This window comes from Olea europaea, chromosome 10, assembly GCF_002742605.1.
Source record: "Olea europaea var. sylvestris chromosome 10, O_europaea_v1, whole genome shotgun sequence".
Classification (NCBI taxonomy): Eukaryota; Viridiplantae; Streptophyta; class Magnoliopsida; order Lamiales; family Oleaceae; genus Olea; species Olea europaea.
In genome coordinates this window covers 31,388,052-31,400,999 of record NC_036246.1, presented here as the reverse complement: position 1 = coordinate 31,400,999, position 12,948 = coordinate 31,388,052, and the positions used below count along the sequence as shown (strand labels likewise).

General features: G+C 33.5%; 2 protein-coding genes and 1 long non-coding RNA gene across 4 annotated transcripts; 2 read left to right on the top strand and 1 right to left on the bottom strand.

Moving 5' to 3' along the window:
* The first annotated feature begins 96 nt into the window (after positions 1-96).
* LOC111401828 (DENN domain and WD repeat-containing protein SCD1-like) lies at positions 97-1,189 on the top strand. Its single transcript, XM_023029749.1, has 2 exons — positions 97-366; positions 769-1,189. Exons 1-2 carry the CDS (start codon positions 100-102, stop codon positions 862-864), a joined length of 363 nt encoding a protein of 120 aa, XP_022885517.1. The 5' UTR covers positions 97-99; the 3' UTR covers positions 865-1,189.
* A 1,986-nt stretch (positions 1,190-3,175) lies between these two features.
* On the top strand, positions 3,176-8,695 carry LOC111401823 (LRR receptor-like serine/threonine-protein kinase GSO1). The gene is made up of 7 exons (XM_023029744.1): positions 3,176-3,775; positions 3,934-4,089; positions 4,210-4,284; positions 4,839-4,994; positions 5,101-5,178; positions 5,282-5,428; positions 6,360-8,695. The coding sequence occupies exons 1-7, from the start codon at positions 3,397-3,399 to the stop codon at positions 8,462-8,464; spliced, it is 3,096 nt and encodes a 1,031-aa protein (XP_022885512.1). The 5' UTR covers positions 3,176-3,396; the 3' UTR covers positions 8,465-8,695.
* Positions 3,812-12,474, bottom strand: LOC111401827. Of its 2 annotated transcripts, XR_002704119.1 has the most exons (3): positions 11,574-12,474; positions 9,420-9,529; positions 3,812-4,080 (listed from the first exon to the last, which is right to left on the bottom strand). It is a non-coding gene; the product is annotated as an uncharacterized LOC111401827 (long non-coding RNA). The 2 variants fall into 2 exon arrangements; XR_002704118.1 differs by lacking the exon at positions 11,574-12,474 and having other exon boundaries at positions 9,420-9,738.
* Between the last annotated feature and the right edge of the window lie 474 nt (positions 12,475-12,948).

Sequence of the window (12,948 nt, the reverse complement as noted above, 5' to 3'; positions counted from 1 at the left end):
TTGTTGATAAATGTGACATTTTTTTTGAAAGTTTACTATCACATTTTTAACATGCATAGACCACATTAATGAGATCTTCTTCTACTTAGCTCTCTTTGTATGATTGAAAAAATGGTCCATCTTTATCATATTAATGCTTCTTTTTTTTTTTTCGTAGGTAGTATAAGATGTATCAAGAATGTCGCAATTCATACTGCTTCCATATTGTCTATCAATGCTGGTGAACACTGGCTCGGAATAGGGGCAGCTGATAACTCGATGTCCCTTTTCCATCGGCCTCAGGAGAGAATTGGTGGTTTATCTAGCACGGGTTCTAAGATGGCTGGATGGCAACTCTACAGGACTCCACAAAAAACAGTTGCAATGGTGCATATTAACTTCCCATTTATTATTTTTCCGTTGTTGTCAAGGCATTCAACCCTTGATTTACTGTTATTTCTGATATAGTATATTTAGCCGAATCTGGATACTGGCCTTTCTTGCGTCTCTTGTGAATTTGCCTCTGGTCTTCCTTCCACTTCAATTTTTTTTTTGCTACTTAACCTGTGTTTCCTCGAGTATTTGGTGCATGACACTTGCTAATAACCTGATGTGGAGCATCGCTGAACTTTGGGGATTTTTATTTTTTATTTTTTTTATTATTATTATTTTTTCTCTATGACTTTGGGAAAATTGGTTGGATTTCCCTACTTCATAATCTAAATGCAGAAGTTTTATAAAAGGATCCCGATTGCTTACTAGTTTTTGCATGTATTTTGATGTTTTCAGGTAAGGTGTGCTAATTCAGACCTTGAAAGGAAAAGGATTTATAGCGGTGGGCGTAATGGGCTACTTAGATTGTGGGATGCAACTATTAACATCTAAGTTCCTCTTCTACGTATTTGTTGTTGTAACTTTGAAGCATACTTGTGCAAGTGCTTAGTTTTTTGTTAGAGGAGAAGTATTCCGTTTCACATTGCTGAGTATTTTGATCGACACTGAGGTTACACAGTAGAAAGTAAAAAATCCTCAATATTGTTGGAGATGTGCTCTTTATGGGATGAGAAAATGTGTTGAATAAATACTTAAAAGCAGTGCGAAACAAGCATTTATGCAGAGTCTGAGAGTCTTGCTTGTTATTTATTGTGGATGATGGGCACTAATAGAGATGGATTAAAGTGTGGATGAATTTTGAGTTCTATGCTTCAAAATTTTGGGCTTTTTCATGCTTTAAAATTTTGAGTTCTATGCTTTAAAGTCTGCAGTTAAAATTTGCAGCAAGATCTTCAGGAGCCAAAAACGGACGACACATCAAACTGGCAAACTTTGTTATCCTATCTCGTTTTCATTTATTTTTCATTTATCCAAGATCTTCATAGATATTGGACGGGTCTATCTCGTTTTCTCAATTAATTTTAGTAGTTGCATGAAAAGAAAAATGAGCTACCGAGGCCGGACTAGTTTTTGTTTGATGGATTTAGATTGCACCTGGTGGAAACTTTGAAGCAATAGCTAACATTTCCCTCCATTTCGAGCTCGTTTAAACCCATTTGTCGGAAGTTAAGAGAGTTGGGGAGTTCAATGAACTTCACCGTTGAATAGGGCACTCTCGAGAGTTAAAACTAGATGTAGATGTGCGAGGAGTTGTTGGAATTCCCAAGTGAAGTGAGCTACATTTGGACATTTTGGCCGGGATTGGGAAATTCGATTGTTCAAGATTATTGTCGACTTGGCTATTTGATTGATTCAAGTTTTGACTGGAAACGAGAGAGGGCAAGGTACTCACGTGGAAGTGATCATGCAATGGATAAGGGTGAAATTTTTTCTTGAAGCTTTATTTGAATTTTCCCATTGAACTGTGTGCTAACTTTTGTTTCATTTTGAGGCAACCAAAAGCATGACATTCTATTGAGATGCATTTTCACTTATTTGTGGTTTAACTTTGTTTTGCTCGAGGATTAGTAGGGAAGGGAAACTTTGTCCACATTTTGTTCAGTTTTTCTAGGGCACAATATAAGGATTTAATTTGCTACTGAAGTATTTAATCTCTGAGTAATTATTAGATATTTTAGACCAGAGAGCAAGCATTTTATGTTCTTGTACGAGATTAATCCTACGTGATTATTTGAGATATTCTCACAACGAGTAATTATGTTATTATCAAGTTCGAGAAAGATAATTATCTAAATTAGGAGAATCAATCGTATCATAGAAATTGGATAATACATTAAATTGCTTTTTAATAAATTAATTGGGCAGCAATTGAGTTAATTATGAATCCCAACACGTTTTCAGTTAAAATTTTTCAAAAATTCACGTTTACTTGCTTTGATTGGTTCTAGTTGCCTTTAATTTAGTTAATTTGTTAAAAATATCAAATTAATTTTCGTGTTACCCGATAATTTAATAAATCTAGAATTAAATCACCTAAGCACAAGTATGAATCCTCGTAGGATTGAAACTCCTAATCAATTTATAAATCACGACCTTCTTTGGAAGGTATCTGAATCTCGATGAAAGAATGAATTGAATCTTACATTAAGAATCTTCTTCTTCAATTCCAAAATCTTGTAAACCCTAATTTTTAACTCTTTAATCTTGATTTTTATGCTTTCTCTCTAAAATTGTGTGTCCTATAAAGAATGATTAAAACTATATATAGAAATTCATAATAACTCTAAAAAGGAATCCTAAAGCATCTCTAATATGGAATTTGAGTGCAATTAGCAAATCATCTAAAGCTGGAATTTTCTTTCAAATTTCGTGCACTTTGTCCTCCATTTTTAATTTATGTGCATCTCATCCAAACTTGTTCAATCCGAATTTTCTCTAAATCAATCATGAAATAACGTACTCACACACACACACACACACACACACACTCACTCTGGTGACATGACATACCATGATCTGAGTGAAATATGTACTGATCGTTGAATTTGTTTAAATTAAAGATCACGATTATTTGTCAAAAATACTTGTCAAAATCATGTATAGGAAGAACGCTTCTCATATATCGGTGACTTGACACACCATTTAATTGGTGAATTATTAAATTTATGGAACCTAACATTAACTTATTCAGCAATTAAATAACGTGCCATATCATCGGTATTTAGAAAATCATTTCCGTACGTGTATATATATAAGACAAAAGTGGTCTCTTCAACTAAGTCTTTCAAAGATTGCATGGCCACATGAGTGGAAAGGTCAAAGAGGAATGATAAAGGATAAGATCATAAGAAATAGATCAGACTCTGTTGACTTGGGTTAATACTCTGATAGTTCGACATGACCATTTGTTCAACTCTAGAGTGGGGGTAGGGGCGTTGACGAGGCTAGAAGACTTGGCCAACGACTTCCAAGTTCTGATATTATTAATGCAGTTCTAAAAAGTTTGATTCATCGAGAAAACTAATGGGGTCGCTGCCAATGAAATGCTTATTGTTGGCTTTTACAATTTTATTACAAATCAATGGATTCCATGGTTGTATTGAGGAGGAGAGAAGCGGTCTTCTGGAAATTAAGACATTTTTTCGAATGATGAATGGTGAAGAAGACACTACGCTTCTTTCATGGATTCATGGAAAAGAGAGTAACTGCTGCAACTGGGAGAGAGTCACCTGTGATCCAACTACTGGCAGAGTAGTCGAGCTCGATCTTAACAATTTACATATTTCAAATATTCTTGATCCCCAAGATAATTTTCTTAACGTCTCCTTATTTTCCCCTTTTAAAGAAATAAGAATTCTTGATTTGTCGGGAAATGAATTAATGAGTTCTGCTAGTACTGCAGGTAATTAATTAGCCTAGTATTCGCATATAAACTTACTTATCATCAGAGGTTAAGGTTTTATTATGCAATAAACACCATCTTATGTACAGTTAAATTACTATAGATTTAGTAGAAGATTAATACAACATTGATGAAATCAATCAGCGCATTCTAAGCAGGTTTTATAAAATTGGTCCATTTGAAGAGGTTAGAGAAGTTAAACCTTGCTGTTAATGCGTTCAACAACAGCATCTTCAAGTCTCTTAGCACACTCAAGCCGTTGAAGTTTTTGAACCTCAGTCACAATAATTTTGAAGGGCTTCTTCCTGTACAAGGCATGTAAATTTGTATTAGTAATATATTGATAATTCGCATTTTATATAAAATCAACCGTTCTCAACTTGTTGGACAAAGAAAAGTTTTTCTTCTTATGTTTTGATCTTTATCGATTGCAGATCTATCGACTTTGTGGAACTTGGAAATATTGGATTTAAGTCGTAACAGGTTTGAGGGTAACCCCTCGTTGCAAGGTGAATAATTTTAGATTTTTAGCATTCAATTGGTACACAACATTCGACACTACAGTACAAGTTTTTCTTTAATCCCTATCCAGTACACTCTAATTCTTCAATTATGGTATTTCTCAATATTTACTACACTTGTTCTCAAACTGGAATAAATTAGGTGACGGACACAAAACTGGACTACAAGCCGGGCTAATATGTAAAAAATAATAATAATAAATTTACACATAAAACTTTTTTTTAAAATAAAAAAATTGTTTTATCCATTAAAAAAATTAAATGGGCTGCCCAGTCCCCCCTATATGCATACATCCCTAGATAAATCATAAACAAGTCATAAAGCCAGATACATAAATTATTACATTTGCAAGATAAATATCGCATGTTTAATGAATTCAAAGGTACATAAGTAATTTCAATTCCAAGATCTCTGTTTCATTTATAGTAGTAAGGCATTGCTTGAGTAAGTTTAGAAACTGGTCACATGGAAGATCAAATCATGAACACGAGTTTTAACTTTTTATCTTGATTCATTCGATGATGTCGTGGACTTTCTGCAGATGCAACGAGTTTATCCCAGTTGAGAAAGTTGGAGCACCTGGATTTAAGCAATAACTATTTCAACAAGGACATTCTGAAATCAGTGAGCAATCTAACGGCACTTATATTCTTATCGTTACAAAAAAATGATATGGAAGGTCCAATTTCAAGTAACGGTACGCTGTCTTTATTGAAATTAATTTCGAAAACTTCAAAACTAGATAAGAGGTTAGCAGAAATAAGAAAATTATTATGGCATTCAAGTAATCGATCTTTCTGCAGAATTGGACAACCTGAATAAGGATCTGGAAGTCCTAATTTTAAGAGAGAATCAACTAACTGGTCATCTACCTATTCAAGGTTAGACAAAATCTCCCTTGAAGCATTAAGAAGAGTAAATCAAATCTCTTTTCCAAAGTCTTGACCATTAACTATATGAAGGTTTTTTTTTTTCGGGGCCCAGATCTTATAGCTTTCAAGAACTTAAAGGTTCTAGATTTGAGCAAGAACAATTTCACGGGGAGCATACCTCAAATTATCGGGCTCATGTCCTCCCTTTCGGCACTATCATTGGCAGAAAACAACCTTACGGGTTTCTTGCCCAGTAAAGGTACAAGATTAAACATATTGAATCTATTCTATACATATTTACTTTAGGAGAATTGCATTCACGGTCAAAACTTTACTTTACCCTAATATTCCATTTGTGGCACTCATAGTGCCAAATATTTCATTTTACAGCAAAGTTGATCAGAAAACTTGACTTTCACCATGCTTTCATCAATTTTAAAAGGGTAAAATTGTAAATTTACATTATTCCATATTAAATTAAATAATTTACGTTTTCTTAATCTGTGTGAAAACGAAAGTAAGTCTATTTTTATATGATGGAGGGAGTAGAGTTTTTTTTATTAAAAATACACAATAGCATTAAATCTTTTAATACATATAAAATCGTGTTAATAGTTGATAAATACATTATTACTATTAAGAATACATAATAGTTTAATACATGTAAAATTGTGTGTAATAAAATCAAACTCCGCTATATATAAAATAAATTGATTTCCATTCATATCAATCTATGTCTTCTATCAAGAAAATTAAATTTCTATTCAAAATGAGAATCCAAAATGTGGGAAATTACCGAAAACTTATAATCAAACTCCACTATATATATAATAAATTGATTTCCATTCATAATAATCTATGTCTTCTATCAAGAAAATTAAATTTCTATTCAAAATGAGAATCCAAAATGTGGGACGTTATCGAGAACTTATTTGATACTCTTGAAGATATTTGGCTGCTTGACATTGTTATTCTATCATTATATAGTTAGAGTTGGAAAATATTATTTTTAATGATAAATGAAGGAGCTGATGTTTGTGATGTTGAAGAAAATGAAATTGGGACAATTAAGGATTAAAATAAAATGTTTTAGTATTTTATTTTATTTTATTATCATGATTCTATTTTTATGATATATATATATATTGCTAAACTTTTAAGGACTCTTATTCATACTCCATAATTTGCAGGTTTTTGTGAACTTAAAAACCTTCAAGAATTAGACCTCAGTCTAAACGCCTTTGAAGGACAGCTCCCTCATTGTTTCACCAACTTGAGCTCTATAAGAGTTTTAGATCTTTCTATGAATCGATTCAAAGGGGACATTTCCTTCATAATATCCAACCTCACATCCCTGCAATACATAAGCCTAAAGGATAATGAATTTGAGGGTAAATTATCACTTAGTTTATTGGCCAATCATTCTGAGCTGGAGATCGTTGAACTGGGGAATATGGGAAAAATGGATGTTGAAACTGAAAATTCAAATTGGACCCCAAAATTTCAGTTGAAAGTTCTTCTATTATCCAATTGTAACCTTAATAAACTCGGTGGCAATATCCCCACTTTTCTTTCACACCAGTACAGGCTAAAAGTGATTGATCTCTCGAACAACAACCTGCGAGGAAATTTTCCTAATTGGTTGCTTCAGAAAAATGCAGGATTAGAAGTTTTGAACTTAAGAAACAACTCCCTTGTTGGCCAGTTATCACTGCCTCCTCATCATAACAATAGCATTTATTGGTACGATCTGTCAAACAACCGGTTCACTGGACAGGTAGGGGAAGACATGGGAAGAAAGCTTCTAAGCATTGAATATCTTAACCTATCTAGAAACTATTTCGATGGTACCATTCCATCCTCATTCTGCAACATGTCAAACTTGATTCAATTGGACTTGTCTTTCAACAACTTCTATGGAGAAATACCAAAAGAACTGATTGCAGGATGCATCAATTTATCTGTTCTCAAATTATCAAGCAATAAGTTCAAAGGGGAAGTATTTGATACTAGCTTCAATTTGACAAGTATAATAGCTTTACGCCTAGAGGACAACCACTTCTTTGGAACTGTGACAAATGTTATCACTAGGAGCTCTATCATGAGTATGCTGGACATTAGCAACAACCATATCTCAGGTGAAGTCAGTTGGATATCTAATATGACAAGCTTGATGACTGTCCTCATGTACAATAACTTCTTGAGAGGCCGGTTACCGTGTCAACTAGGGGTATTCGGGCTTTTAGACATCTCACATAACTCTCTTTCGGGACCTTTACCATCTTGCTCGAACATGCTGGGTCATATAGTTTTACAGGGAAATAAGTTCACCAGACCAATACCAGATGCTTTTCTAAATTCATCATATCTACAAACATTGGATATGAGGGATAACCTTCTATCTGGTACAATCCCCAACTCATTCCATGCGCTCTCCGACTTGAGGGTTCTTCTGTTGGGGTCAAATCAGTTGAATGGCTCCATTCCCAACCACATATGTAATTTGAAAAAAGTCTCCCTGATGGACCTGTCCCACAACAAATTCTCAGGGATTATTCCTCATTGCATCAATAACATCTCTTTCGGTAAATTTGGTATATACGATCAAGTATACAGCTTGCACACCTACCTTGCATGGAAAAAGCATCCAATCTGCACATATGGGAATTTCTTGGTGAGGACTTATGACCAACAGAATGTAGATGATGAATACGACGAATTAGTTGAAGTCGAATTCGTTACAAAAGGAAGGCGTGGCTCCTACAAGGGAAACATCCTCAACTACATGTCGGGATTGGATTTGTCATGCAACAATCTAACAGGAGAAATCCCACATGAAATTGGAGATTTGGGTTCACTTCATGCAGCAAACTTGTCTCATAACCATCTTAAGGGTTCCATTCCTAAAATTTTCTCTCGTCTTTCCCAAATAGAGAGTTTAGACCTTTCCCACAACAGATTAAGTGGAGAGATTCCACCGGAATTGCTGAATCTCCACTTTTTGGCGATGTTCAGTGTGGCTTATAACAACTTATCAGGTAAACTTCCAGAAATGAAATCACAATTTGGGACTTTTGATAGGAGCAGTTATGAGGGAAATCTGTATCTTTGTGGACTTCCACTGGAAAATAAATGCTCTTCCATTGGGGAGTTGCCAAAATCATCATCCAGTTCAGAAAAAAAGGATAGGAAATGGTACAAAATAGATATAGCAGATTTTTATCCCACTTTTATTGTTTCCTACATTGTGTTCTTTCTAGCAGCAATTGCTGTTTTTTATATGAATTTCTTTTAACAAAGGTGTTCAATTTGTGGAGTTGTGATACTATAAAGTGCTAGATGATTTTGTACCTCTTATATGTAAGTTTGGGATACAAGTGAAAGGTCTGTAGCTGGCAATTAATAGTTAACAAGTGTCAAAGTAATCATTTGCTTGTATTTCTCTTTGTTTCATTTTTTTCCCCTATCAATTCCTCCCCTTTCGACATTTACCATTTATATGATGTATAGACAACCTTTTTGGTTCCTTGCCCTCTCAAGATATAAGATTAACAACATTGCCCACTCATTAAAGGAGATCATTGAACTAATGAAAACTGGAAAATTGGATGTTGAAATAGATAATTTAAAATGGACCTCAAATTCCAGTTGAAAGTATTCATATTGTTAGTTCATTGATTTGTCCAACAACAACCTACAAGGATGTTTTCCTAATTGGTTGCTTCCGGAAAATGCAGAATTAGAAGTTTTGAACATAAGAAACACTCTTTTGTTATTAAACTAAGTAAGAATTTTATGCTGAATGATTTATTACATAATCAATCATATATATACAGGGTTGCAGTCCTATAAATAGAAGGAAAAGAAAAAGGAAAGATAATAAAACCGTTTTACTAAAAGATAAAACCTAACTAGACTAGATATGAGGTAGAATGAAGTTTCTAAATCCTATTCTAAGATTTCTATTACTACTCTCTTCTCTACAAGTTAGGTGCATCGACATACACCCAACTGGACAGGTCCAATTTTCTCCAACGTTATTAATGCACGTATTCCTCCAAAATTCGTAATAAACAATCTTATTAATATAAAAATCTACCTTTTCTTCTTGAAAAAATGAGATTCAAAAGCTACCCAATACAACAAAATACAGTGCAGTTTCTTCAGATCTCAAATGTGAATTAGACGAACCAGGAAATAATTACATTATTTAGATACCTGAAAAACTAAAATAATTTTCAATTTTGTACCTTTATTAGTTACATCTCGGACCTCGGCGGCGACTTGTTTCTTCTTCTCTTCAGATTCAGGCCATGAATCTTGGTTCGGCAGGCACTGCTATATCTTTGGATTAAATTTCCTGTTTTAAAAATGAGTGACCCATCATTTAACATCAAAGTATATATTGAATTTAAATTTCATAACAGAATGTCAAATGTTTAAATTTAACTGAAATACAGTAATTCGATTGCTATAAATTAGAAATAGATGATCCAATTGAGATTTATTAGGTGATCAAAATTACAAAAAGAAAATTTAAGTCTTTTAATTTGGATTAGATTTCCTCGGTTTTGTTTTTCAATATTTTCTTTTTGAAAGAAATTGCATCATCTATTTAATTATAAATTATATTATTACTAAATTTATTAAATTGCATTTATTTATTTTTCTTTAAAAAATTACACTTAATACAACAATTGAAGAAGTTATTACATTTTACATAATATTTGTTTGGTCCCTATTATTTTTAAAATAAAATTTTCTCTTATCTTATTTTCACATACACATTTTTCAATAAAATAATATTACAAACAAATCCAATAAAATTTATTAGTTTTTTAACCACACATTCTCCATCAAAACACTATTCAAAATAAGTCTTTAACAAAAAAAAAAAAAAAAAGGAGGGTCAAACATGCATTAAATAACATGAGTTGCTACTAATTTTACTTCAATTGCATAGAACATTTACATACTCAAGAGTCACATCCCTATAAACTACTCAGTTTTACCTTAAAAATTAATGTCAATCGAATCTTATATTACAGGCAAGTTTAGATCAATTATTAATTCATTGACATTTAGAAAAATGTAGAAATAGAAGGAAATGAAATGAAGTGAAGTACTCAACTGCAAATCTTGTTAAAATAGATTTCGTCCTTTTGGTGCTAACAAGATCAAATGAACGTATGTCTCCTAAGATACAAGACTTCTTTCTAAATTAGAATAGCACCTTATTCATTTTGTCTTACCAAAGTACTAACAGTATTTTTTACGAATGGAATAGACACGAATTAAAATTGCTTGAAAGGAATTTTATTTTGAAAATAATTTGATCAATAATTTTTTATTTCAATAAAATAACAAAAACAGAATACTTTGAAGAGAGTCGAGAATTAGAAACCATTTTTCTTGAATTGATTTTTTGAAGGAAACACAGAATTGGGTGTACCTATTTATAAAATTTTCAAGTATCTTTTCAGAAATGTTGCATCTTTTACATAAATTAATGTGAACCATTAGATCATACATTATAATAACTAGTGGTCCAGATTAATGCCTCTTATCAAAAGGTCATAACTTTTCATTATGTATATTTATAAAATGTCCACCCCATTCGAAAACAACTTGGCTTTTTAATATGCATTGTTTGTATTTGAAGAATCGTGACTAATCATCACACCAATTGATAACTTTTTCATTTCACACATATTCGTAATAATCCCGTAAATTCCAACGTGGCTAAATATCAAATTTCCAATATGAGTCTCTTTGCTTATCTCTGTTGCTTCCTCATAGCATCTAATGGTAAACATTTTCTATTTTTTTGCACATGCATGAAGCACATATACACGGTTAAATCGTTAAATTTAAAAGCTTAAACTATTTTGTATGTCTTTCAAATCTCGTCTTCAACAAAGTCACATGTTTAACCAGAATTTCATTTTTCTTATTAAATCCTAACACGTGTATATTATTAAATATGAGATTTGAACCCATGATATTCGTGTCAATATTCTCACTTGGAGCAAATAATTACCAACTTAAACTTTCTCTCTATATTGACAATATTTATAAGGGTATGAAAATGGTGTTGCTACAGTTGTCGTATTTATTATCCTGTTTTCTGAGTGATTACACCTGTTTTTGAGAGATTTGAGAGAAATCCAAGTTCCTGTGTGGGATTGTTGTAAACTTCTTGTTGGTGGTCAATCTACGTTTGTGAGCCTCAAAGGAAGATGTCGTCACGTAGACAATGCATTTTGTTGAACATATCGTGTTCAAATCATTAAGCCACCAATTTGTGCGCAAAGCAGATCAAGAAAACATTTTAATGGATTCTTATCCACAGTAGTAGTAAACTCAATACTATAAATTCCGATTTCTCCAGGGCAGTAGGCTACCTTTTTTTGACAAAAAATGGTGAATTCACATGCTCGTCCTGATGGGAAGCAATTCCTACAAGCTCCTAGTGCGTTCTGCCATTCCACTCAAAATATCCTCTCTCTTTTTTGTTCGCGAATTTGGCACAATTCGATTCAGGTGAACGAAGTCCTACAGAAAAAATGGAACCTTCAAATGGCATCATAAGAAACTATTTCACATTTGCTGTGTTGGGGATCCTAGGAGTTCAATCAACCAAAACATCAACCAATAGAAGATATTCTAAGGCAAAACAATGAAAAAGGGATGGAAAAATACAACCTGTCTTTGGCCGAAATTTCTGCAGTTTTCCTTTCTCGTTTCAGCAGCTTCTTCTTCGATTTATGGGTGTTTTTCAGGCTCAGGAACAGCCTCCATGACTTGCAAATCACCTTCCAAGAGAGAGGGGAAAAAATCCGGCAAAGAACCACCACCTTAAGCTAAAACCGAGAGCTCCCCTTCTGCTGGGAATAAAAAAAAAAAAAACCGAGAGCTTCCCCTTTCTTTTGAAATGGTAGAGAGTACATATGAAGGGGAAGGAAGGAAAGACCATGCCTCTGCCAAAACGTGGGAAGACCTCATTGTGTCAACATCAATACCATCAAGTCACAACATTGGGTGGGGTTAGGTGAACCATATCCTCACATTCTTCACCTTGGTTCTCCTAACACTCTCTCTTGGTTGCGAATTTGCACATGGAAGAACTGTTCATCATCATCGCCCACCACCTGCAAGAAAATTAACCAGTGTCAATGTGTAATAAAGATAAGCACAATCTAAATTTACTTGCAGGTAGAATTTTTGTTCCCATGTCAGAGGGATTTCTATCAGTGTGAATTTTAACAAGATTAACTTCACCTTGAGACAGTTTCTCACGTATAAAATGATACTTTACCTCAATATGTTTAGTTCTTTCATGGTAAACAGGATTTTTACAAAGCAATAAAGCACTTTGACTATCAGTAAACATAACAGGTGTATCATGCATGAAGTTCAATTCTTTTAAAATTCCTTTTAACCAAGTACATTCTTTAGCCGCCTCAGTTATGGCAACATATTCTGCCTCAGTACTTGACAAAGTAACTAAAGGCTGCAGCTGTGACTTCCATGTTATACAATTGTCACCTAGTGTAAAAAAGTACGCTGTGGTAGACTTTCTGCAATCCTTGTCACCAGCAAAATCAGAGTCTACATACCCCTTTAGAGTAAGTTTTTCAGATCTCTTTTCATACACTAGACCCAGATTTAATGTTCCAACAATGTACCTTAACAACCATTTCAAACCTGCCCAATGAGGCTTTCCTGGGTTTGACATAAATCTGCCAAAAAACTTATAGCATAGGCTAAGTCAGGCCT

Coding starts and splice junctions, on each gene's coding strand:
- LOC111401823 (XM_023029744.1), top strand. CDS start 3,397: ATGGGGTCGCTGCCAATGAAATGCTTATTGTTGGCTTTTACAATTTTA. Junction 3,776..3,933: donor GAGTTCTGCTAGTACTGCAG/GTAATTAATTAG, acceptor CATTCTAAGCAG/GTTTTATAAAATTGGTCCAT. Junction 4,285..4,838: donor GGGTAACCCCTCGTTGCAAG/GTGAATAATTTT, acceptor GACTTTCTGCAG/ATGCAACGAGTTTATCCCAG.
- LOC111401828 (XM_023029749.1), top strand. CDS start 100: ATGATTGAAAAAATGGTCCATCTTTATCATATTAATGCTTCTTTTTTT. Junction 367..768: donor CACAAAAAACAGTTGCAATG/GTGCATATTAAC, acceptor TGATGTTTTCAG/GTAAGGTGTGCTAATTCAGA.